Source organism: Scophthalmus maximus, chromosome 6 (genome assembly GCF_022379125.1).
Source record: "Scophthalmus maximus strain ysfricsl-2021 chromosome 6, ASM2237912v1, whole genome shotgun sequence".
Lineage (NCBI taxonomy): Eukaryota > Metazoa > Chordata > Actinopteri > Pleuronectiformes > Scophthalmidae > Scophthalmus > Scophthalmus maximus.
The window spans coordinates 14,225,576-14,250,000 of NC_061520.1; the positions used below are offsets into that span (position 1 = coordinate 14,225,576).

A 24,425-nucleotide genomic window follows, 5' to 3' on the forward strand; every position below is an offset into this window, starting at 1 on the left:
TTTTGAGGACTGCTGGTGGCTGTCGCCCTCACACCTGCAACAACATACCATGACGTGTTTACCACCCTTTGGATCTGCTCGTCATCAAAGTGACAGTTGGCACCGAAACGTGCAGAAAACAGCGAAGCGCTCACCCCCAATGATAGTGCGGATGAGAGAGGCGTGTCCCGGGCAGTCGACCAGGGTGAACTGCAGGCTGCCGTACCGCTGCGGCCCGGCGCTGCCCCGCAGCTGGTCGGGTAGATCCACCGTGAAGGAGGAGAAGCCGAGGTCCAGCGTGATGCCCCTCTCACGGGACTGCGGGTTCTTGTCGAAGGCGGCCGTGGAGGCGGTGCTGCTCAGCGCCCTGGCCAGCGACGTCTTCCCGCTGTCGACATGTCCGAGCACTCCGACGTTGAAATTCAACGTTTTGGTTCCAACGTGTCCACCAGACATTTGAACCGTCGACTGGTGCCGTTAACGGGGCTCGCGTGTCGGACCTTGAACTCAGCTCCGACGGCAGGCGGCACTGCTAGCTGCTAACTTTCCTTCGTTGACACTCGTTAATCAGAACTGAAGCCACCAAGCAACCAGCTAGCTGGCTTACAAGGTGTGACTGTAAATACGACTCTACTTTGGCTCTATCAGTTGGTGCAAACTACTTCCCTGTTGTCAGTCGCTCGCTCCCCCGGGCAGCATGGTAAAGCTGAAAGGTCTTTTTCAGTAGTCAACAAACATTTCAAGGGGGCGAGATGAATCGGTATCCGTCATAATGGTTCTTTGATTAAAACTTGACGACAAAATGTAAAAATATTGTGATGAAAAATAGCTGTCTCTTAATTCTGCATTCACTCGCGAGTCCTATCAACTCACCATCAGGTTTTCTAGTAGTTTCCACTACGACGGAGTAACTGCAACACGAGCGGAAGTGAAAACTCTCGGGGGCGGGACTTTGGTGATTGGCACAAGGTTTAGCCAATGAATGTGTCGTGTGAGCTCATTGAGTCGAATAACTTTACAGGATTGGCTGAATGGGCGATTCTTCGAGGTATCACTTCCGTCAAATTTCCCTAGTAACCCACATGGAAACAGATTTCCTTGTGTTTTGAGTTTCGGCGCCGATTGCGTCGGTGAGAGATAGCCTGGGAAATAAGGGGCCGTTCTTATTGCCTTTAACGCCGCCGTGCAGTTTTCATATCACATAGTTGTGCAAGTAACTCAGCCATGAAGATCGAGGAAGTGAAAAGCACCACGAAAACCCAACGGATCGCCTCTCACAGCCATGTCAAAGGACTCGGGCTCGACGAGGCCGGGAACGCTAAACAGAGCGCATGTGGACTGGTTGGCCAAGAGGCTGCGAGAGAGGTAATATTCATCTTCCACTGAACCTACGTTACGTCTGTGTCTTTCGAGGAATGTCTTGTAAAGATGAGGAATTGTTTTTTTGCGAGTAAGATTTCGCTTAATTTCGGCGGTGCGCTTCCCCAGCTAGCTAGCTAGCTAAAGTAGCACAGTGTTTCCGTACTGAGGTCAGAGGTGAGTTAGAGTCCACCCTAAACAGAAGTCTCCTTCATTAAATAATAATTATAATTATTATAATAATACAATATGCTTTGTTTAACGTTTGATTGTTTTTTACCCGTCTGTTTAAAGATACAATGTGTAAAAAAAATAAAAAAATCTGTAATGACAAACAGTCATTCAATTAATGCAAGCATTTATTTTCTCTCTGACAGCTAGAAGTGTAAAGTCAATATGCGATGCCCCAAACAAAAAGTAACAACGGGCAAAGTTAAAAAGAAACAAACAGATACAGACATCTTATCTAGTCTTTGGTAAACTGCTTTTGAAGAAAGGTAGAAACAAGGAGACTGTAGAGATCAAAGCAAAAGCATGCTGTCAGTGTACCCGCATTCTAAATAATAAAATATATTTTAAATGTGTACTTTACTAATAATACAGTAATGGACATGGACAGATTAACCAGGGGTTTGCTTTAGTTGTCACGGGATTGAAATGCAGTATGAAGACGTTGCAGAGATTGGAATATTACGGGAACACTTGTCTTTAGTCGTGTCATTGTAGACTGATTGTGGTTGAGTTTTGGACTTTCGATCAAACAAAACTAGACATTTGAAGACATCAATTGTGATTTTTTTCACTTGCTCTCAAGTTTCCGAGAAAAATTATGAATCAGTTAACCAAAAAGAACAGTACATCTGTCATGAAAGTGATTATTATTTGCAGCCATAGTTTCACTGAAATGCACAGCTGCCCACGGTCAACCAAGGCAGCCTACATCTCGACCTGCGGTGTTTGACTCGTAACCGTGGCAGATTTGTTGATTTGTGTTCTTCACTTTAGTCACACGGGTTAATAATTAATTCAAACTGTCCTGACACCTGTTTGTCAGTTAGTCACTGCTCAACTCAGTGGGGTATCCCACCACTTTCTCCAGACTTTTCTCAGCTACTTGTATTGTAAATATAGCACCGTTTATCAGTTTATAATGGCAATGTATTTTTGTGTGTCATTTTTCAGGCTTGTGGCATCATTGTTGAACTCATTCGTTTGAAAAAGATGGCAGGAAGGGCAGTGTTACTGGCGGGGCCACCCGGCACAGGAAAGGTAAGTGTTCAGTGTTCGTTCACTAGCAGAAGTGAAGGGCTTTGATGGCGCTGCAGCTTGAGACCCTCAAATACACGTTCTACCTCTCCTCCCTGCAGACTGCCCTCGCCTTGGCTATAGCACAGGAGCTGGGAAACAAGGTGCCTTTCTGTCCTATGGTTGGCAGTGAGGTCTACTCGTCTGAAATTAAAAAAACGGAAGTACTCATGGAAAATTTCAGGAGAGCCATTGGTGAGTGTCACTTAAATCATTCCATTTTACGTCAAAAATTGATTCCTCGTCCCTGGACAAAACACAGTGAAAGAGGTTGTTGTGTTTTGATTGCAGTTTTATTTTTGTAATGTAAGGAATCTCTGCAAGAGTTTAAATTCACACGGGTACCATTTCTAACTTCTTATAGTTGGCACAGTAACATAGTAGCTGCAAGATCTGAATTAATAGGAAATGGTGGTACAGAAAGTGATAGAATCATATAATCACCAAATTTCCTAACGGGTCCTTTTCTTTTTCTACTGAATGGTATCAATAAAAAGTGTTCGGAATTAACCTAGTAACTGGAATATTGTCTCTGAAAAAAGACAAAAACAAAGTCATTCCCTCATTTTCATGTTGTGTTGGCAGCATAAGTTTCAACCTATGGAACCTAAACTGTTACTATGGAAAATATGTTTGCTGTACTGGCCCAACTGAGCCTTTTAAAGGTTCTTCTTTAAAGGTTCTTCTCAGTCCCCCAGTGATGAGTCATTGGGCAGAAAGAGCAAGGGGTCCTGCTCGCACCATCCCCATTACCTGAAAGGCAACACTCTACAGATTTGAGAAGGACGAAGGGTCCGAGAGGGGGAAGGGGTTTGTCTGACTGCTGACGGTACCTGTCACAGGGGAGGAAATGGAGCTTAGGCAAAGGAAGAGGTGGTCATCAGCACCTTCGCTCCTCCCTTAGAATATAATCTGCAGGCGGAGTGGGTTTCATTTGAAGGTTGTCCTCACCTTGTCGATAAGAGGGCTGTGACAGAGAGTCCTTGCCTTAAGAAATGCTGTCTGAGCCCCACCACAAAGGACCATCCACCTGTGTGCTGCTCATACTCAGGGCGGATTGAATGAGGATAGAATGTGATCATGTTGCACAGACGATGCCCAGAAATTTCAAGGGCACGCGCACACATGTTCTCCCCCTGTAATCAAATGCATTGTGCAGTCGACTGAGGGATGTGGCGGCTTAGTAGATTCAGGAATATAAAGGCCCGATTGAGTTTTCACTTTGTTCTGTGCGTGTGTGTGACTGTAATGTCGCCTGCCTCCAGGATTGCGTATCAAAGAGACCAAGGAGGTGTATGAAGGGGAGGTGACAGAACTGACCCCCTGTGAGACTGAGAACCCCATGGGTGGCTACGGGAAAACCATCAGCCACGTCATTATTGGCCTGAAGACGGGTAAAGGCACAAAGCAGCTCAAGGTCAGATTTGGAGCCCCAATCTTTTGTTCTTTTCTTTTTTTGCTTTCATTTGTACTTGTTCTGATTGCTACTTGCAAAGCACCTTGATATTTGTTGTTTGTATGAACAGTAAAAACTATAATTATTAGCAGCCACATGTTAATAAATCAGGAATCAACTTTTCCACTTACTTTGGCTGGGATCAAATATTCTTGTGACATGTATCTCAAATCCAGGTTGTGTCTAGATATACTTCATATCAGCAGCTCCCAGGTCCTGTGGCCTTTTTCTCTGATATCCTGACAAATTATTTTGTTTAGAGCTTCTGCTTCTGTTCTCCTGCCACTTAATCAATTAGCATGCACTTTATCATGCAATTAGTGTGCAGTAGTTGATAACTATGATTTCAATTGTAATGTTTCTTAATGGGGTCAGTATTTTACTTACCGTCTCTTGTCTTGTTTCCTTAGCTGGATCCTAGTATTTATGAGAGTCTTCAGAAAGAGCGTGTGGAAGTGGGAGATGTCATCTACATTGAAGCAAACAGTGGAGCTGTCAAGGTATCACTTCATGTTTTACAACCGTACAGTTGAATTCAGAGATTGTAATTCACCTTTGATTGATTTTGGTTAACAAATTAATAATTTCAAGTAAAAACTTGACACTAACTTGAAAATCTTGGTTCGGCCAAAGTTGAGTGATTTGTGTCCTGCCTGTCCTCTTTTGTCCTTCACGTCACGTTCTTTCATCTCTCTCAGTTCTGCATGAAAGCTCTGCTGCATTTCTGCTGCACCCTGGAATGAGCTTCTCTCATTCCTGCAGCTCACCGTGCTCCGTCTATCTCGCCATCTCCCACAATGCTTCTTTTTCAGCAACGGTGCTTGTGGCCTGCGTTGACAGACTGCGATGACGGTTCCTTTAATCGGTACAGGTGGGCCGGGGGCGCAGGTCGGCTCCCGTCAGAGGCTAAAGGAGGAGGGCAGGGCGACACATTTGTTACTGTTGACAGAGTCTCATGACCTGCCTTCTCAAACCCTTTCATCCCTCAGCCTGCGTGGAGCTGGCACCGGGTTCAATCATACACCTGCTCTCCCTCCTCTCCTGTACTGTCTTTGTTTCACTCTTGTCCACAGACAGTGGGTAGTTTGTTTGCCTTTTTTTTTTATTAACATACTTTTCTATCATACTCTTCCTTTGTAGAGACAAGGTCGTTGTGACACATTTGCAACAGAGTTTGATCTGGAGGCAGAAGAGTATGTGCCGCTGCCCAAAGGTGATGTCCACAAAAAGAAGGAGATCGTCCAAGACGTCACTCTGCATGACCTGGACATCGCAAATGCCAGACCCCAGGTACATAACTTCCAATGTCCTGTAGCATCATGCTAATATCAGTGCAACCATGCATGTCTTACAGTGGTATGTTTTTATATTTAATTTTTTTTACTTTTCATTATTTGATCCTAGGGAGGCCAGGACATTCTCTCCATGATGGGGCAACTGATGAAACCTAAAAAGACAGAAATCACCGGTAGGAAAAAAAAACTGCAGCAACTGCCCCAATCCTAACAAATCCTTTTTTCTTTTTCAAACAGTGTTCTTTTATTCCTTTTCCCAATTTAGATAAGCTGCGTGCTGAGATTAACAAGGTGGTGAACCGCTACATAGACCAAGGTGTAGCTGAGCTCGTACCTGGTGTGCTATTTGTGGACGAGGTGCACATGCTGGACATCGAATGCTTCACCTACCTCCACCGAGCGCTCGAGAGCACCATCGCGCCCATTGTTGTTTTTGCCTCCAACAGGGGAAACTGTTTAATCAGGTAAGAGGTCCAAACTGTGTTATATGGCAAGAAACACAATCTTCAAAAGGAAACAGAACAGAGTAGTTTCCTGAAATGTAAGATTTGCATTATTAACAAACACCTCTTCACCAGGGGGACAGATGACATCAGCTCGCCACATGGGATTCCACTGGACTTGCTGGACAGGGTCATGATAATCCGCACCATGTTGTACACACCACAGGAGATGAAGCAGGTGAGTCCAAGATTCAAAGTACATGCAAGCGAGTAAAGTGTGTGCACTTGTCACTAATGTGGCTGCTGTTTGTAGATCATCAAGATCCGTGCTCAGACTGAGGGGATCAACATCAGCGAGGATGCACTTTCACACCTGGCAGAGATTGGCACAAAAACCACGCTCAGGTAAAGATGGACATTTTGAATGTCACTGAATGAAGTGTAGAAATGAGCAGCCTTACATTACTTGAACAGGAATGGAACAATTATAATCAACAATGGGGAAAAAATGAAATTAATAAATGCTCTTCATTAGACAAGAACATTAAGAGATTAGAGAACTATGGGTCAAAGAGAGCTCTGTGATAAAGAGAAACATCAAATCACTGATGTAAAAATTTTCTTGTCTTTTATCAAGTTTGTTCAAATCAGCAACTGGTAAAATGTTTCATTCCTAATGGCAACACTGTCATCCTATTCATATCAACAGCTGATGAGGCTCATAGGCACCACAATGTTCAGTCTGATTTTGTGCCAAATTAAAAGGAAAAACACATTAGAAGTGGTAGCAAACCTATATTATTGTTATACTATTTAACTGAGGTTGAAATGTTAAGATGATGTTCAATGTAGAAATATAACCTGAGCATACTGACATGCTCTTGTTTCCTGGCAGGTACGCTGTGCAACTGCTGACACCAGGTAGTCTGCTGGGTCGTGTTCAGGGAAAAGAGACCGTGGAGAGGGAGCAGGTCGAGGAAATCAACGAGCTGTTCTACGACGCAAAGTCCTCCGCCAAAATCCTCCAAGATCAACATCAGAAGTTTATGAAATAAAACTGGATTTTATTTTTCTCTCTTACAACGCTGAGCTGGTTTCATCTGCCAGTTGTTGCATGGTTCACTTTATTTTTTTACATTCTTGGTCTATACTTAGTTTCTTTTCATTCTCCATCTTCACTCTCTCCACCGTGGCTCAGTTCCTGCTTCTGCTGCAATTACTGTAGGAGTTTTGTTTGAATAAATTTCAAGTTTTATTCTGTTTGTTGATAGAAATTTGAATAAAAAAGAGAAAACACAAAATCGACTGCAGTTTTAATTTTTTGACTGGTGCATTTATTTTTTATATTAATTCAGAAATGCATGAAAGGGCCACTGATGTTTCTGTCATTTCACATGTATCAATTACAATCTAACACGTGGACAATGAAGACTTTACAACAAATTATATATGTAAGTAGAAATCAATGGTTGTATTAGGAACTCACCTCCAATTTAATTGAAGTGCAAGAACATGATACAACGTAACGTAATAAAACCTGACATTTGCCTCTGATATGAGTCAAAAATCGATAATTGTAAGTCAAGAGTGTCAGCAAAATGAATAATGTTACAACTTTCCAATAATGTAATAACCTCCCATTAATATGATTGTTTTACGTTAATGGTTAAGACATTTTATGACAATATTGGGAAGTCATCACATTTCCAGGTTTTTTACTACATCTTTAATGGTGTTAAGTATAGAGGGTTAGTACATCACAGGACTTGAAGCTGAAGGAAAACAACTGATAACAAACCCCTTAACATGGAACAGGTGTTGTGTTGTCTGATCATGGAACATCCACTGCTACTTTCTGACTGGTTTAGCTGAACGTGCGTTAAAAGCAGTCTCTGCTCCAGACCTCACTCCGCTGAACACAGATGGAGCAGTTTTACCTTCTTTCTCTGTAAAAAAAGAAGAAGAGAAATAACAATCACAACAGTTCACTGTAAACGAGGCGGAGGGAAGGGTTGTGTTATAGGGCTGTGATTATTATATATACACACTGTGAGAGAGAGCACAGCGTGACAGGAATCTCTCATCATCACAACCCTCCTCTGCTCTCTGTATATGGAGTGGAAACATCGTGGAGCACCATGAGAAACGCCCCACACAAACTCACTGACAAACATTTCCTCCCCTGTGAGATAATCTTAGCTTAACCATGCACAGAAAAACGAGTTTCCTTTCACTTCCACCTGTAAGAACCGTGTCAGATCATATAGCTGTGTGTGTGTGTGTGTGTGTGTGTGTGTGTCCTCACCGCACTCCTCCATTACTTCAAATGTCTTGCTCTTCGCTGGCCCACCAGTTCCCAGTTTGCCTTTCGCTTCAGTCACATCCTCTCCTCTGACTTCAGGACGCTGCATTTCCTCGCCCTCCTCCTGACCTGGCTGAAAGGGGCAGGAAAAATGAAAAAAGTACAACACCACATCAGAGACCTCCGGCTCTGTTTATCCAGTTTTGAAAACTCAAACAGTGGACTTACTTGAGACATGATGGTCGATCAAGAGAAACTCTCCTCCTCCGTCAGCTGTTGCTATTTTTTCTCCTGTACGTTCAGCCCAACACACACTTGTATATACTGTTCACACAACCAAGCAGAGATTATCCAGTGGACAATAAATCTGTTCTTAGGACTAACAAGTGACGCAATGAGTGTGCAGGCTCCTCCCTTTTTCTGTCTCTGCTTTTTCTCATGGTCTTCCCTTAGTTAGAAAATGATATGCTCACTGCTGCAACTGGTAGATATAAAATCCCCCCCAAAAAAGGGATGCAAGAATATGATAAACGTCTTGTCTGTTTGTGCTCCTGCAGTAAAGCCACTTTCTAATCGCGCTGGTAACAAGCAGGCCACCAAACTTGGTCTCAAATGTTCAAAAGATGAAGACAGCAAACTTCCAGGCAAACTTCATAACATCTTATATACAACTATCTGTAAAATCACAAAGAAGAAAGAGAAGAATGGCATTTCCCTACAAGAAAGTTGTTCCCATGCTTTCCTGCGTATTTCCCATAATTACATAATCATCCTGCCCTTAGGGACATAAAATTCAGCAGCGATTAGAACAAAGTATAGAACAACAAATAACCAACGTGTTTCCCAGCAACATGTCGGTAAATTGGTCAAATTCAAACCATTCAGGCTCTTAAAATGTAAAGTGTAACAAAAACATAATGTGTAAACCAGTGCATGACAAAGTGTATGTTTGGAAACAACATTAATATTGTGACAATGAAATTGTGAATTTTATTTAACCAGGAATATAAACCCTTTTTATGAGTGAAATCCTACAATTGTTTAAATAAATCAAAGCAGTTTTTTTTGAGCAAACTAAATTGTCCAGTTTTATTTGTGTAGCACAGCATTTTCCTGTAACAATTTCAGTTCACCTTAAAAAACATTAATCTTCTTTTTCACCCACAATTAGAACCTTCATTCTTCCACCATCACAGGAAGGTTTCAGTGAAAATGCACACACATACAAACGCATACACACACACACACACACACACACACACACACACACACACACACACACACACACACACAAAAGAGATCTATAAAAAAGTTGTTTCCTCGTTGCTCTCACACCGGCAACAAATGTCCGTTAGTAGCTTTTAGACTGCAGGTTGTAGCAGAGCAGAAGTTTTCTTCCATTTTTAGTCAAAGTTACGTGTGTTTCTTTCGGTACTGGGGCAGGAGCTGAGTTCTCACAAACCCAATAAGCCGAGTCTCTGTGAGAAGAACAGCTACAAGCACACCAAGAAGACTCACTGCTCCCACGGCAATATGGACCAGCCTCAGTAACCAGCCGCTGTCACAGCAGAAAACACTCTGAAACCAGAGAAGAATAAAAGCTCAAGTTAAGTGCCAACAAACATGATTAACCACACAGATTACAAAAATACGTTTGATCTGCTGCAGTTCACTAAAGTCTCTGGATCAGGTTTCACAGTATAATTAGCCTTAAAAAATAATGCAATGCACATGAGAGGAGAACAAAGAAACGTGCTGCTCTTGTACCTCGGAAACTGCAGTGACAACTCCACTGACAGCAAGTGCCAGTAGTAGGAGCGGGGAGGGCAAGAGGCCTCGCAGTGGTTTCCACTGACTGAACTGGAAGTAGTGGTGTATGTACAGCAGGCTGTGTAAGATGCGGAGGCCCATGTTAAGGCAATTTGCAAGTATGAATCCAACACTGCCGGCCCACCAGGTCAGCCAGTAGGACAAGAAGAGGAAGGACACGGACAGAGCCAGCATCACCAGGTTGTACCTGAGGACAAAACACAGCCTTAACTGACTGGTTTTATGCTGTGTGAAAACTGTGTCTGTGTATTTTTGCATTCTTACTTGTCAACCTCTGCTTGGCTCATGGCAGCAAATACAAAACACTCGGTTATACCATTTACAGCGAGAAGGAGGACGTAGCAGCTGTAGCATCGCAGCAAAGTCGGCCCTGACAGAATGAAGTATAAGATTACTAAGAATACCAAACAAAATATAGGTTCATATCTTGTTCTGTGTCATATCTTGGTGTCTCCTGTGATCACAGTGATACAGTAACTCACTGACCTGTTCCACTGCTCAGCAGAGAGCCTCCATAGATGTCCAGAGCCAAGTGAGAGAAGGCATAGCCAAACACTGTGATAATCAGGCCGATCACCAACACCAGTTTCAGCAGACACTCCAGGACATCTGCTGCAATGGCAATGTCTTCCTGCAGAAGGACGTAAAATCGACAACAAGCTCTTCACACTAGCCATTCACAAAGACACGCCTGTGTTCATTTCCAAAAATACCAACCTGTTTCTGACTTTTGACGGCACGTCCTCTCTCCAGCACTTTGGCAAAGAAGATGTAGAAGCTTTCCTCGATGGGCAGGAAGATGAAGCGCGCCACCATGGAGCCCAGATTATTGACAATATCATAAATGCCCTGGTCTCCAAAGCTGAGAACGTTCAAGAAGGTCATGACGTAACGCTCACCCTCCGTCAGGATCTGCTTCAGGAAGGACTGCTTGAAGAAGCTCCATGTGAGCCGGGCGAGAGTCCAATCAACCAGTGGCTACACAGACAATAGATAAAGACAATCAGTTCTTTGGAACTCTTGAAAAATGTGGACTTTTTGATTTTGTGTGATATGCTGCCCACTACCTCTCCAGCTGCTCTACAGGGCAAGAGATCTCCAACACGGTTCAGAGGAAAACTCTTCTTGTTTGCTTCTTCAGAGCCCAGGAAACGGATAAAGTAAACGGCATAGCACAGCACCAGGAACCCCGTGTACACCAACTAACAAATGATTCAAATTATTAGATATGAAAGACATTCGTCTGGCAATAATGACAGAGACGTCAGCGGAGTTCTCACATGAGCAGCAGAGAAGATGTACAGGCCCCATTCACGGGCCGACACCACCAGCACCACAGTCATACTGCACTTAGCGATCATGGCTAGGCTCTCAGCCACCACCTTCAGGCGGACAAACATGTGAGCCTGGGCCAGCACCCAGAGGGGCTCGGCCAGGAGCTCCTGCACTCCTGCCAGGGCAAACAACACCACCGCAGGGCCGTAGTACGGGACGCTCCGGGGATCCGGGACCTCCAGGAGCCACAGCCACACGCAGGCCAGCAGCGCTGCCCAACACACACCGAGAGGCAGCCTGAGAGGGGAGAAGGGTCAAGACACGCAGGCACGCATTCAATCGGAATACACATGAAGAAGAAAGAGAAAGAACTGCTTGTGTGACTCCAACTCACGTCAGCCATAGCAGGTTGATAACTTGTCTCCAGCTGTGGCTTGTCCCAGATCCCCCGCTCAGACATGCTCTCCGGAAGGCCTCTCTGGATAGAAACACTAATGTGGAGTACAGTAGCGTGAGCCTGCACAACAGACACAAACACGTTACAGCAGCTGGTGCAGTTCAACGTCTTGGCTTTCATCACTGCTGTGCTCCCACTGTCAGCTTCACCTGACATTGACGACCCCAATCAGCTCTTTGGACACGAACCGCAGTGTGAACGCGTTCAGCAGGAAGGTGAGCACACGGAACAAGACCTGAGATGGAAAACAACCAACAGACAAACAACAACACCGACTGTCAGCAGACAGAAGCGGGTGAGCGCGGTGCCACACTGCTCGTGCGTGCGTGTACCTGTAACAACACACTGTACGACGCCAGAGTGGACGCGTTCTTCAGCGCGTCCTGGGAGCTCATCGTGGACTTCCTCTGACGCGGCGCAAGCTTTTATTGCCACGTTGTCCTCTGCTTCCTCCGGCGGAGACCCATCACGAAGACATACCTGTGAAACACCGACCGGTGCGGCTGCCTGTGACCCAGCAACAAGTCACATTTAATCCCTAAAGTTCGAGTACGAGGCGCTAGCCGTCTGTCGGCGGGAGGATCGGCGCTGGCACTTCCGTACACAGTGTACGGAGTCACGTTACGCGCTGACGTCACCGAGCACTGCTTTCCAGCGTGCTGCCGCTAGAGGGCGTGACCATCCTCGGAAGAGGCGCCCGAATTCTTTCCTATGAAGGGACAAATATGTATCTGAATGGAAAGGCCACGGGTCAAAAATAAACGTTGAAGCTATGTGAAATTACATTACATTAAAAGAAAATAGAAAATGTTCATCCTAAATCTAAAATAAAAATTCTAAATACTAAATACACGACTCTTTAATCTGCTTTGCAGTAATTGTATTAATTTGCAGAGATGATCCATGTGCTTCTTTTTGAGCGCATAAAACATATTTAAAGGGGAAAGACACCTTTCTGACAGAGAGTGCATGCAACTCATGGTGCTTTAGAAAATGACGTTGAAACAGCTGTGTTGTCCACCTTTGTGGAGAAGAGTGGAAATTTGACAGTTAGGATTTTACAGCACTTTCAAAACACAAGGAGAATAAGCATGAGCTTGTCAAATGCCATGGGGAGCCAAAACAAAGGGAGCATGGGCCAGACATGGCCCACGGGCCCCACATCCGGCGGCCATGGTCTACAGTATCTGACTAAAGTACATAAAGGGTGTCCCTGTATTGTTTATCTCCATCTCCATGTAATCAGCAAATATTTGTCAACAATGTATTGATGCTATTGGGTAAAAGAAAAATCATAATTTTCATTGTCATCATGTAGAGTGGGGGGGGGGGGGGGGGGAAGAGAACCACATCACGTCAAGCCAAAAATGTGTCCTATGTAAACAAATAATTTCATTTTCTTAGTAAAAAAAGTGCCACCTGTAGGTGTCGTCCATGACTTAGTGTCTGTTGGCATTGATTTTTGATTTGTTTAATCAATAGATCTACTAAATGATTAAATCCCAAAACATGTTTCCAACATGTTTCCAGGATATTAGGACATCATTGATAATAGACGAAAAACACGTAAAACACAAAAATACAGAAATAATAAACATCTAATCAATAACTTACAGAACTTTTAAATAATATCATCTGACCTTCCACCACAGTTAAACCCTGATCTGACATCTAAAAGTCCTTCTTGTTTCTTTTAGACCATAATCTTCCATGGAATCAACTGAAGACGTTTAAAAAAGACATTAGACTTGGGAGTTGATGCTTGTTTTTTAATCAGATGTAAAAGATGGAGACAGTAAAAAAAAAGAACATCTTTAGTGAACCAATATACAAGTTAAAACAACATATTGTACATACACATTATCTTTATACAGCATTTTAGTGACTTTCCACTCATTGTTTACAGTCAGGTACCATTACTAAACTTTTCTCACCCCTGGCTGCAGCCACGTCACCGTGCACAAATTAGACATTTCCATACTGCTGAGACCAAATGAATCTCTGTTTAAATTTGATCTTTACATGGCACTGTTCAAGTCAACCAGACAACCACAAGTTCTTTTGTCAGCAAGACATGAGACATTTATCCAGTCAAAGGCAAAAAGTCAGATGTTTGAAAGACAGATAACGTTCAGTATTAATCTACATCAAACACAGATAGGTTTTTGTTGGTCTGAGATTTCTTTACATGCAGTCACTTCATTCGTACATTCTACATTTTTAGTATACAGTACAATTTATTCGTATGGGTTTTCTTAACCTCTTCATAATTTTGAACTGAATGGTACCAGAAGAGAAACAGAATGGCTGCACATGGTAGCACACGTCAAGTGGAATGTAAGGATTTTCAGCCTCCCACCCAAATATTATTATTCGTGCAGGCCTTCAAAAACCTAGGCAAATAATAAGCATGCACACAAGTACAATGACATCAAAATATACAGTACAAGGGCCCATTTCTACTCTTATTATTTCTAAATGTACTCAAGGAGAATAGTTTGTGCTTAAAATGAGGTCAAACACTAATTGCAGAGCAGCTACTTCATCTGTGAGAGAATTCGTGAACTAACCTGCAACGAGTTGTGACCCGAGTCTGTCACTTTTCTAAAAGGTGCTCCATCTTGGGGTTGATGAATGAAAAACCAGCAAATGCTGACTGGTCCATGGAGTCTATGAAGTTCTTGTCGCTGTGTGAGAGACGAGGATTCTCACTGAGGAACTCCCGATCAAAGTTGCTGCAATCATTCGGTGCTTTCTGTAATAAACCATAAACATATCTCAGTTAAATGGTAAAATGGGCCATCACAAGACAGCAGATGTCTGTAAACAAAACCAATAACTGATTTTTGTGTGTGAGACGTACCACTTTTGGTTTGAAAGGGGGTTCAACTTCCCTATTCTCCAAGGCCTGCCAGTTAAAGGCCTTGAAGAAGGGGTGTAAACGAACATTACCCACGATTCCTAGCCTGCGGCTGGGGTCTCTCTCGAACAACTGCAGGGACACAGTAAGGGTAGTAAGGTATGTGTACCATTACAACATAAACACAGCACAGCACTCATACTGTCATACTGCAACACTGCCTAGGATTTGAAAAGAGCTATAGAATTTTTGTCATCCCATTGAATTTAAACTATAAAATAACCAAACATGAAAACATCACATATTCCAATGAGTAGAAATGGTGTCAAATGACAGATACGATTTGTATAGCAGCTACGGTACAGACCCGCTCGAGCAGGTCCTTGGCCTCTTTGTTGATCCAGCGAGGATAGTGGGGAGTATCCATGCGGATGGACTCAAACAACTCATCCTCATCATCTCCATGGAAAGGCGACTGTCCAATCAGCATCTCATAGAGCAACACCCCGAAGGACCACCAGTCGACTGAGAATGAGTATTTCTGTCCCAGCAGGATCTGAGTTGAAACGTAACATTATAAATGAGAATCATGCATGATGACAAAAGCAGCTCAGATTTTAGAACAAGAGAGCCTCTCTAAATTAAGAGCATTAACCTCCGGAGCGATGTAGTCAGGAGTTCCACAGAAAGTCGTGGCGCGATTCTCTCCAAACACATTCTCCTTGCACATCCCAAAGTCAGCGATCTTTATGTGTCCCTCATGATCCAGCATCACATTGTCTAACTTGAGATCTCTGGAAACAAAACAATCTACAGTGATTGATTGAAAATTGAACAAATCAGTTAGAAAACAATAATAAATTGTGATTATCTGACTTTTTTTTGTCTTATCACAATAAATCAACCACAAATCAAGTTTTCAGAACACTTTTAGGAGATTGAATATGTTAGTTATATAAAAAGTTATATTTTTCCTACATGGTCATGCAAATGCAAACAGTTACACTATACCTTGGATGTTGAGTCAGCTTATTTTTAATGAGAGCAATTATCCCCAAGAACAGTTTTCTAAGCTTTTGAAACAAGTGTGAAAATGTGTGGGATTATCTAACTAAGCTTATTTTTCTACATGGCGCTTGCAACTGAATTGAAATTCAGGGTCTTGTGAAATATAGGGATATAATCATAATCCACTGTTATGTAAAGAATATAGTGTTTCTATTTTTCTATGTGTTTGTCATATAGTGTTCTGTAGGTGCTGTCCATCCAGATGTAATTAGCACTTGGCTCTGACCTGTAGATGACCCCTTTGGAGTGTAAAAACTGGAGACCACAAATAATCTCGGCCGAGTAGAACCTGGGAAGACAAAGATGGAAGAGACAGCATTTATATTAAAAACTCATCTCTGGTGGGAAGATACAGGTTTGCTCTGTAGCTCATCTTTTCACTACCGAGTTGGCCGCCAAACATCGGTGTCACTGCGGACCCCGTTTCAGTGTAGGGCTGAATTATTGAGGAGGACATTTGTATGGAGTAGGAGACCGGTGAATAACACTTTTATAATGTGACACCTGAGCGCGGATAGTGGCTGAAAGATTAGCCTATCACTGACCTGCTGTCATCCTGTCATCTGTCTCAGGTGAAACGATTTGAGTCCAAAGGGTAGATAAGAGTAACCTACAGTAACCGGTTGTTCTCTGTAAATGACCAACTGACAAGGACTCACGCACACTGTGAGGCTTTATCACCTCAATATCTCTCACTTATACAGCTCTCATAGACTAAGTTAGAAACAGACACACGCTACAAAAAACCCTACAAGCACAACAACAATGTAAAATGAAGTTATTTGTGTATATACTGTATCTATAGAACCTATTGTGTATATGAGGAACAAGTAAGTTGGTCCAGCTGCACTAGGAGAGGAAGACTGACGATGGACCAGACACTGGGCCAACAGGTTAGCAGTAGCTACTTGGAGAACAGGGACAGAAACTCTGCAGTTCAGTCACTGCCCAAGGAAAAATAGTGCATACCTGAATCCTGGAAATATTTTCCATTCCATAGACAAACATATTTATTACATTTAAACATATAGGGGAACAAACACGCAAACACACAGTGACCTGATGAAACAACTCCACTCTCTGTCTTTGCTCACTGAGGGTAAACTATCCATCCAGGCTGAATACAAGTCACTGAGTGACTGTGGATGCCAACACAAGATCAGGTGTCTGTTTTTGCCCAGTAGAGGATTACTCCTGTCATCTCTTGGATACAGGATGCAGACAACAGTTTAACTACAGGAGAGGAAACTGTAGACTGCACAAAGCAGTGCGCTAGTTTATGTGGGAGACAAAATAAGACAAATTTTCACAACAGTTCAACCAGGGATTTGAACCCAGAACTGTCTTTCTGTGAGGCAAGACAACATGCAACTGTGTTTCCCGACAACACAAATTAAATGCATCTGTAAGTGTAAGCATTCATCTTTATATGTATAAAGACCTTTTAAGATTTCAGTTCCAGTCTAAGATTTGGACTTTATCACACTTTCTTCCACTAGTGTGCTTTTGTTCTTTTTTCTGGAGGCCTTCCCACAGAGTGATGAGTGGAGCAGTGGGTGGTAGTAACCAATACATGCACGGACAACAAGTACACTAAAAGCTTCTCAGTCCTTACAAGGCCAGTTGACTAGTGAACAGCAGCTAATGGACACCATCCCAGCCCTAGTCCATCAGGGCTCAGTATATAATGTAAAAACATAACGGGAGAGAGTAAACATTAGCACCTCTTTATGAGTATCTGCTTTCCATCAGCTCATTGATTGTGTGTGAGTTTCCGCACAGCCACATGAACATGTGAGCGGTGAAAAATGTGTGAGGTTGTGTGAGTCTTCCCCCCCAGAGGTTGTATATTGTCATGTCTGTGGGGCAGGTGTGACTCACGAGGCTCTGTAGAGTTCAAAGCGCCCTTTCTCCTGAATATGAAACATCAAGTCTCCTCCGTTCAGATACTCCATCACAAAGAACAGATGCTCCTGTAGACAAGTAACACATGTTGTTGACATGCTCCCAACTAACTATGTAGAGTAGAGAGAAAATGTGACCAAAAGGAGGAAGGGGAGGGACTACCTTAGTCTGGAAGGTGGAGAACAGGTGTGTGAGAAAGGGGTTTTCCCAGTTCAATGCCAAGACTCTCTTCTCGACCATGGTGCACTCCACATCGTCGTCCATCAGCACCACGTCTTTCTTCAGAGCCTTCACAGCAAAGTACTCTCCACGACCCTTCAGCTCTGCTAGGAGAACCTGTGGGAAGGGGAGGAGAGGAGAGGAGAGATATAATATTGGCACTTAACTTGTTTTCTGAATAAAGAGTAAGAGTATGTGGTCTCAAGTGTGTTTTATTGCTGGTGGAGATAATTTTTCTATGAGTTTATATTCGTTGTTAGGGACATTATTATGAATATTAGTATGATGATGATGATGTTGCTGCCCTTTCCCTGCGGCTGCTCCCTACTTGGTAGGAATTAATCGTTCTGTCTGGGTTAATGTCTTTACAGGTCAAATGCATTTTAGATTAAGTTACTTTTTGGGTTCAGCTTGGCTGTTCTCCGGTCCCCCCCTCAGAGCAGGTCTTTCTTTTTTGAAAATTAATCTTTGCATTTGGGATTCAGGAATGTTTTCCATAGGTCTCTTTAAGATGGCGTCAGCTCACAGTTTGATCAAGAACGTACAATCTACATATATGTTGTTGTTGAGTGCTATTGTTTCTTTTAGATTACATTTTATTGAGATGCCTAAATATATACTATTCACATCCACAAAACAAAAATCTACAGTTTAATCAACTAAGCAAAAAAAACCCTACAGCAACAAACAAACAAGCTCAACTTCATTATCTTCATATCTTATCAATTTAAATAGAATATGTTATATATCAATAAAAAAACATCACATATAATCATAAGCATTTCGCTCATCAGTGACAGAAGAGAAAGACACGAGATGGGGAGAAATTAGCAGAAATGGGGAGAAATTAGCAGAATGACATGCAGCAAATGGTCCAGGCTTGGGACTCGCTGCTGTCGTATGGGCCCTGATCATTGGTCTACCTGGTCTCACAGTTAGTCACACTGACGTGGGTGCACGGTACCTTGCCAAAGCTGCCTTTTCCCAAAACCTTGTGGAAGACGAAGTCATCCACGTTGATGCGAGTCAGATGGGTAATACGAGACTGAGGCTGAGGACTGGACCCTTCCCACAGTCTGCCGTAGTGAGATGGGTCTGTTGGTCAAACAAATCACCACACATTAAAATCGTTGCTACTGTGATGAGCTTAATCTATAATGCTCACATGCACATACGGAAAAACACTCACTCACCATTGATATCCAGTCCGGCAAGTTTGTTTACTTCATCATAGATTCCAATATCAGGCAGATTAGGCAGGTTTGGATCTGAATGGCGGGTGGACGATTTCTGATGGAGTACAGAGACAGAAAAACAAAAAATAAGCCTGAAACAGCCAGGTAAATAGTTTCGCAGCAATCATTACCCATCTAGCTGTGGTCTATCCAATGTGAGCACATTCTGCCGGATTCCTCTTATCAACATTGATTGACCAGATCTGTCCCGCAGACCAGGTACATTTGGCTTTAAACCAGAGGCATGTAAAAAGAGAAGAAGGGAACTGAGAGTAGCACAATGAGCCGGTCCTTAAACAGACCAGGACAGGAGGCTCAGGTTTCCCTCCAGGTCAGGTGTCACACTCAACTATTCGTTGGTGGTGTTTTCAAGTACCACTCAGTTTGATTGTTACACTTCATCACTTAATTTGATAATCAACTTACTATGAAGGGATTATAATATGTCAGGAACTGAGTGTCACTCAGGAAACTGTGAAGAAGCCCCCTACAGGTATGGTCCAGGTTAGGTTTGGTGATAAAGTTGGGATTCATTTGAAAAATAGTCTCAGGTAAGAATTGGATTTAGGACTAAACTAAATTTTAAATTTGAGTGCTTTCAACATCAGCACATATGTTTAAGAAAAAGATTTTCTTGACACGTCTTTTGAAGCTTAAAAAACTCTCATGCTGCAATTGTTCTGGATCTTCGTTCACAACAAAATACAATGTTTCATTACTTTGATCGTTTAGCAGATCAAACTGTGTAACGCAGACATGTAGTCGTCAGTATGTTTTCATGGTACATTAAATATATTTTTGACCTTTTATCATTAAATTGCATTTTTGTTGTTGTTTGCAACTAGATAGTTCAGTGAAACTCCAGGGAAGTGTTACCAAGCTCACTTCACTCTGACCTCCAAGCTAAAACAATTTTATAGGTGTACATGTTAGTTTCATATATATAAAATGTGCTTATCTACAAAGAGATTAGAGTTTATGTAATCAGGTATCTGAATGAGTGTCTGAAAGAGTCATGTATGGATTTAATTCAAGCCACTCTAATTCCTTGCACAATTCCTTCTTTTAACTTTATCTTAATGGCTTGAAGACACGTGATATGAAAATGCAGTTTTCCACGAACTCACCTGGCTGACTTGTGTAAGTGCTTCAGCTAGCATTTTCTGGTTGATACCACAAAGGTTGGCTACTTTATCCTGACACTTGTGATGGACATTCATGGCACAATCTACAAAGATAATAAATAAATCATGTTAGATCAGTTTAGTTACAAGTGCACTTACACCCCAGCAATCACTCAATCATATCCGCACTGTACCTTCGCACTTCAGGCCTTGTTTGACGAGACCCCACAGCAGACTTCCACAGTGGTCGCAGAAGGTGGGACTCATGTAGTTGTTGATCTTGAAACGGTGCGGCATGTCAATTTTAAAGCGCTCCTTCTGGAACTGCGGGAACAAAGAGAATCCATCTTCCCTATGAATCAGGGGCCTGTTTGACTTCACAGCCCTTCTGTACTTCATCTTTCTCCTGGTTTTTCTTGTTGTCTTCTGCTTCCCTCTCTGAGCTTATACTGTCAGAAGTGACCACACTGCTGGATATAAAGTTACTTGTTTCCCCCCAAGTCTTTCCCCACTCTGATTTAAAGTGCCTCTCCCACTGTGTGGGTGGGTGTACTTGATAATTTCCATGTCACTATTATCTAGGTCATTTGGCCTTTGATTGGCTTTATCCACCAATATTGATGATCATTGAGAATAGATGTGGACCCTAACTGGTATCTGCCCTGTCAAACTCTGACCCACCAACACATGCTATTTAAATGAAATAACCTCCATTGTTTATATTGTAGAGGAATGATACCGAGAAAAAAGCCCACACTAAAGTGACATATGGAGAATTCCACAGTACATGGTGTACTGCAGAAATGTGTGTTACGTACCACAGTGTCCCGACTGTTGGCAGCAGTACCGGTACATCTGCCGATTATTTTATCTATGCATTTCTTGTGGATGGCCGCATTGCATTCTGATAGAAAAATAAATAAATAAATAAAAAATTTGTATACTTTGATTCTGTATCTCAGCTTATGTTGCACATTGGCAATGGTAATTAAACAAAGACTATGTATTTGTATTTAAGCACATTATTTATATATATATATAAAATGTATATATGGCAGATTTTAAATGATTAGCAACTTACGTCTGCATTTATAGCCTTGTTTGTTGAGTCCCCTGTGGGAAACAGAGAGACACAAATCAATCTTTGATCAGGTGAACGGTTTGCTGATTAATCCAAGTGATGATGAACACCCATGCTGATTTGTGTACGATCTTCCTTTCCAGTGAGACCAAAATGGACTTTCAAAGCAGATTAGTGGAGATATGGGGATGATCGAACCGACAAACAATATAAATGCCACAGACAAACTTGACAATTTGCAGGCAGAGTTGACGTTACTGGTTTCATATTAAACACTGTGTTTTTGAATCTCCAGGTATGCTTCCGTCTTACACTTTAGTTTATCTGATCAGTGGTTTACAAATTCTCTTTTAGCTGACTGGAAACATTTGTTTATAGGAAATGTAGGCCTCACTAACCAAACAAACTCCCTGCACACGGAGCAGAAAGTGGGCTGTCTGAAGAAAGTAGCGATGAACTCATGGTTCTTTATGAAGTGGATCTTGGCCTGCTTGATGGCCCCTCGTCTGCGGTTCAGAGTAGGAGCCTCTTCCTCCTTTGCAGCCTTTTTACTCTCTTCCAGATACAAAGAGAAAGACAGATTATCACCATTCCACAACAATGCAATGGAAAAACAAAGCTTACTTTGCATAAGTCACAAACTAGCAGCCTTAATGTTAATCACTGGGGACACACAGGAATTGCTTTCAATGATAGTAAGGGTAGCCTGTAAATATATGGAGTGGGGGTGGAGTTAAAAATTAAAGGAATTAAAACTACATATGATAAATCAGACGAAATGGTTGTGGAGCTGCAGATAAACATGTATTTGATTAATCCTAAACCTAATTTCCCAATCATACATAAAAGGAGGTTTACATCAACAAAGAGTTTTCAGTTTAGGATTATTTTACATACAAATCTCTGTGCATCAATCAGAGATCAGATAAACTCAGATTTTTTTGACAATGGTTTGGTTTGTTTGTCTGTTTACACACCGCTGCCAATCAAATTTGATCAAACACACGCTTTGATCAAACACACCCACACAGTCCTGATGAAGAAGAATGGCTGAGGTTATGACTGCAATACTCTTTTTGTTCCAAATTATAACCTTTTCCAACTCCTAAATCGAGAATGTTAAATGTTAAAGGAAAGTACTTGAAACCACAACCTTTTTTGACAATATCTATTATTAAGTATTTCTAAGTAATTTAATACTTTTGATTAAAGACGCAAAATAGCACAGCCAGAAAGCTTATCATACAGATTAAAGAAAAATCTGCCAGAAAGAGCAAAGAACATACATAAGAGGCAATGTTTGAATTTTATCTGCTATCACCTGTATCCCCTCCCTCCAGAAAATACTGCACTGCCATCATCACTTTCCCAGAAGGTTGAAGATCCACCTGAACACAGTTAAACACAGAGAGTTACACACAAACAGCCTAAGATGTTGCACTGTAAGGAGAGGGGATAATCTGTAATGAAATACCCAGAATTCAGCGCGGCCGTTGGCTTTCTTGCATCGCTCTGCAAGGACAGCCACACCAACAGAGACCTCAGCCAGTGTCTCCTCTGCTGTCTTCATCAGCAGTACCTCCAGCACACGACCCTCATAGATGTGTGCGTCAAAACTGGCCTTCCAAGCCGGGTACATGGTGGGTTTCCGCTGGACCAGGGTCTTACCTCGTTCTAAAAAAATAGAAAGAGAGAGAAAGGAGTTAAACATTCAGTATACTGTAGTATAGATAGAGGTACTAATACAGTGCAGGAAATGAGAAGGAAGGGAAAGGTTAGAAGTGACAACTTCTGTAAAAGAGTTTCTCACCAGTCGTCAAGGCCTCCTTCATCTTGATCGCACAGAAGGGAGGGTCTGCCAGTGTGGGCAGGATGCCCAACTCGTATGAGTTAAAGGTGATCCTCAAGAAAGGAGCCATGGTGAAAGTACCAGGATCACCTGCTCTCAGAGATGGACAAGCACAGTGTTACCCAGGTGACACTTATCTAAAATGATATATAATGACAGCCTGCAATAATGCTGCTGGCTCACATCTAAGCTGTAAGAAATCTGGCTATATATATATATATATATAAACATAAATATATATAAATTCAATAAACTGCGTGGTGGTCAATATTAATATTTTGGCTGTGGCAACAAATAAATGATGAATGTATTGGAAACTATTTAAAACTATTCTAGGTTCATTATGGAACTGTAGCAGGTCAGAGGTCGTCAGCTGAGTAGGCGGTCCTTAATTATGGCCCACACATCTGAAAGAATGTGGCCAGATGCATCTCAGACCACCTCTAAATGTGATCGGATCTCAAATGTGTGCCTTGGGTGCGCTCACACCTGTACGTAGAGTTGTCCATTTTGTGAACAGGATGTTAATGCCAGGTATGAGACTTTTGAACTTAGTCACATGCACATGGAGGCGGGGCACAAAACATTTTTGCACCTTTGTAAACAGACTTTTGCTGGTTTTGTGTATCTGATTCCAAAAGTGGTTGTTGGAAATACAAGTTAATGTTTTTTGTGTTTTTCACATGTATTGTGTATTTCATGTATTTCCAGTAAGACTTTTTTAATGAACGGGGGGGGGGGGAAATCAAAATATTAACAGAATGTGAACACTAGTCGCATCCCTTGTGCATTATATGCTGATAGTGACATATTAGGTCAATATCAATGTCATTCTCCTTTCTGGGCACTAGTTTCTGTGTGGATGATTAAGTGCTACACACAGAGACACAACCTTTTTTACAACAGCACCACCAGTTTCTCTGTTGTAATGCAAGAGGTGACGCCCATCAATCTCATGTGTTGGCAGGAACTTCCGTCACACCCATGCTGCTCCACATCATCACTTTACGAGTTCCACACCTCTATGTATAAAAGACAACCACAATATCAAATGTGCGAACGTCATGCATGCTCCTCTGCTACTTGTTTGGTTCCCCCTCACAGTGTTTTTTTTCTCCAGCATGTACGTTCTAAGTAAGGCTGCAGCTACGACAGAGGAGATGTTTGTCTGCACTGCAAAGGCAGAGCGAGTCCCAACATGCCGCCAACCCAAACACAAGCATGTAGCGCTCTACAGTCGGCCTGGCTGATTTTTACAATCCTCAACCCAAAAGTATCCACATTGAGGCCAGAAAAATATGACATGCAGACAAACACAGGGAGAAGGAAAAAAAAGTATGCGGTATAAGATGGGAGAAGTGGACGATGATGTTCCCACACTCA

At 42.3% G+C, this 24,425-nt stretch overlaps 5 protein-coding genes across 44 annotated transcripts in view; 1 reads left to right on the plus strand and 4 right to left on the minus strand.

The window, feature by feature from the left end:
- Positions 1-880, minus strand: part of eefsec (eukaryotic elongation factor, selenocysteine-tRNA-specific) — a 69,877-nt gene extending 68,997 nt beyond the window's left edge. For 37 of the 40 annotated variants that reach the window (XR_004793569.2, XR_004793567.2, XR_004793562.2 and 34 more), the window contains exon 1: positions 135-879. Coding sequence is in view for 2 of the 40 variants with exons in the window: in XM_035632075.2 (XP_035487968.1) it covers positions 135-435 (301 nt within the window). In the remaining 38 variants the exon portion in view is untranslated. Of the gene's footprint in view, positions 1-48; positions 70-134 lie in introns of those variants that run through there. The other 3 variants (XM_035632075.2, XM_035632074.2, XM_047332862.1) reach the window with 3 other exon arrangements.
- A 15-nt stretch (positions 881-895) lies between these two features.
- Positions 896-7,138, plus strand: ruvbl1 (RuvB-like AAA ATPase 1). The gene is made up of 11 exons (XM_035632078.2): positions 896-1,344; positions 2,521-2,607; positions 2,706-2,838; positions 3,909-4,060; positions 4,510-4,599; positions 5,240-5,389; positions 5,504-5,567; positions 5,660-5,858; positions 5,973-6,075; positions 6,151-6,242; positions 6,733-7,138. Exons 1-11 carry the CDS (start codon positions 1,204-1,206, stop codon positions 6,890-6,892), a joined length of 1,371 nt encoding a protein of 456 aa, XP_035487971.1. The 5' UTR covers positions 896-1,203; the 3' UTR covers positions 6,893-7,138.
- mustn1a (musculoskeletal, embryonic nuclear protein 1a) lies at positions 7,138-9,053 on the minus strand. Its single transcript, XM_035632081.2, has 3 exons — positions 8,368-9,053; positions 8,143-8,272; positions 7,138-7,783 (listed from the first exon to the last, which is right to left on the minus strand). The coding sequence occupies exons 1-3, from the start codon at positions 8,374-8,376 to the stop codon at positions 7,686-7,688; spliced, it is 237 nt and encodes a 78-aa protein (XP_035487974.1). The 5' UTR covers positions 8,377-9,053; the 3' UTR covers positions 7,138-7,685.
- Positions 9,054-9,198: 145 nt separating this feature from the next.
- Positions 9,199-12,328, minus strand: rft1 (RFT1 homolog). The gene is made up of 10 exons (XM_035632077.2): positions 12,034-12,328; positions 11,851-11,936; positions 11,639-11,761; positions 11,250-11,541; positions 11,037-11,171; positions 10,687-10,947; positions 10,456-10,600; positions 10,234-10,339; positions 9,907-10,156; positions 9,199-9,717 (listed from the first exon to the last, which is right to left on the minus strand). The coding sequence occupies exons 1-10, from the start codon at positions 12,094-12,096 to the stop codon at positions 9,553-9,555; spliced, it is 1,626 nt and encodes a 541-aa protein (XP_035487970.1). The 5' UTR covers positions 12,097-12,328; the 3' UTR covers positions 9,199-9,552.
- A 1,127-nt stretch (positions 12,329-13,455) lies between these two features.
- The window catches only part of prkcda (protein kinase C, delta a), a 12,507-nt gene continuing 1,537 nt past the window's right edge, over positions 13,456-24,425 (minus strand). The window contains exons 2-18 of the mRNA XM_035632073.2: positions 23,004-23,132; positions 22,668-22,867; positions 22,515-22,581; positions 21,592-21,748; positions 21,194-21,225; positions 20,931-21,016; positions 20,307-20,436; positions 20,116-20,216; positions 18,947-19,043; positions 18,718-18,848; positions 17,697-17,870; positions 17,511-17,602; positions 15,856-15,918; positions 15,217-15,355; positions 14,929-15,117; positions 14,565-14,693; positions 13,456-14,456 (exon numbers count right to left, since the gene is read on the minus strand). Coding sequence (XP_035487966.1) covers positions 14,298-14,456; positions 14,565-14,693; positions 14,929-15,117; positions 15,217-15,355; positions 15,856-15,918; positions 17,511-17,602; positions 17,697-17,870; positions 18,718-18,848; positions 18,947-19,043; positions 20,116-20,216; positions 20,307-20,436; positions 20,931-21,016; positions 21,194-21,225; positions 21,592-21,748; positions 22,515-22,581; positions 22,668-22,867; positions 23,004-23,112 — 2,055 coding nt within the window. The 5' untranslated portion in view covers positions 23,113-23,132 and the 3' untranslated portion in view covers positions 13,456-14,297. The remainder of the gene's footprint in view (positions 14,457-14,564; positions 14,694-14,928; positions 15,118-15,216; positions 15,356-15,855; positions 15,919-17,510; positions 17,603-17,696; positions 17,871-18,717; positions 18,849-18,946; positions 19,044-20,115; positions 20,217-20,306; positions 20,437-20,930; positions 21,017-21,193; positions 21,226-21,591; positions 21,749-22,514; positions 22,582-22,667; positions 22,868-23,003; positions 23,133-24,425) is intronic.

Coding starts and splice junctions, on each gene's coding strand:
- ruvbl1 (XM_035632078.2), top strand. CDS start 1,204: ATGAAGATCGAGGAAGTGAAAAGCACCACGAAAACCCAACGGATCGCC. Junction 4,600..5,239: donor CAAACAGTGGAGCTGTCAAG/GTATCACTTCAT, acceptor CTTCCTTTGTAG/AGACAAGGTCGTTGTGACAC. Junction 5,859..5,972: donor AGGGGAAACTGTTTAATCAG/GTAAGAGGTCCA, acceptor CCTCTTCACCAG/GGGGACAGATGACATCAGCT.
- mustn1a (XM_035632081.2), bottom strand. Junction 7,784..8,142: donor TGAAGTAATGGAGGAGTGCG/GTGAGGACACAC, acceptor CTTTTTTTACAG/AGAAAGAAGGTAAAACTGCT.
- rft1 (XM_035632077.2), bottom strand. CDS start 12,096: ATGAGCTCCCAGGACGCGCTGAAGAACGCGTCCACTCTGGCGTCGTAC. Junction 11,172..11,249: donor ACATCTTCTCTGCTGCTCAT/GTGAGAACTCCG, acceptor ATCATTTGTTAG/TTGGTGTACACGGGGTTCCT. Junction 10,340..10,455: donor TCTGCTGAGCAGTGGAACAG/GTCAGTGAGTTA, acceptor TCATTCTGTCAG/GGCCGACTTTGCTGCGATGC.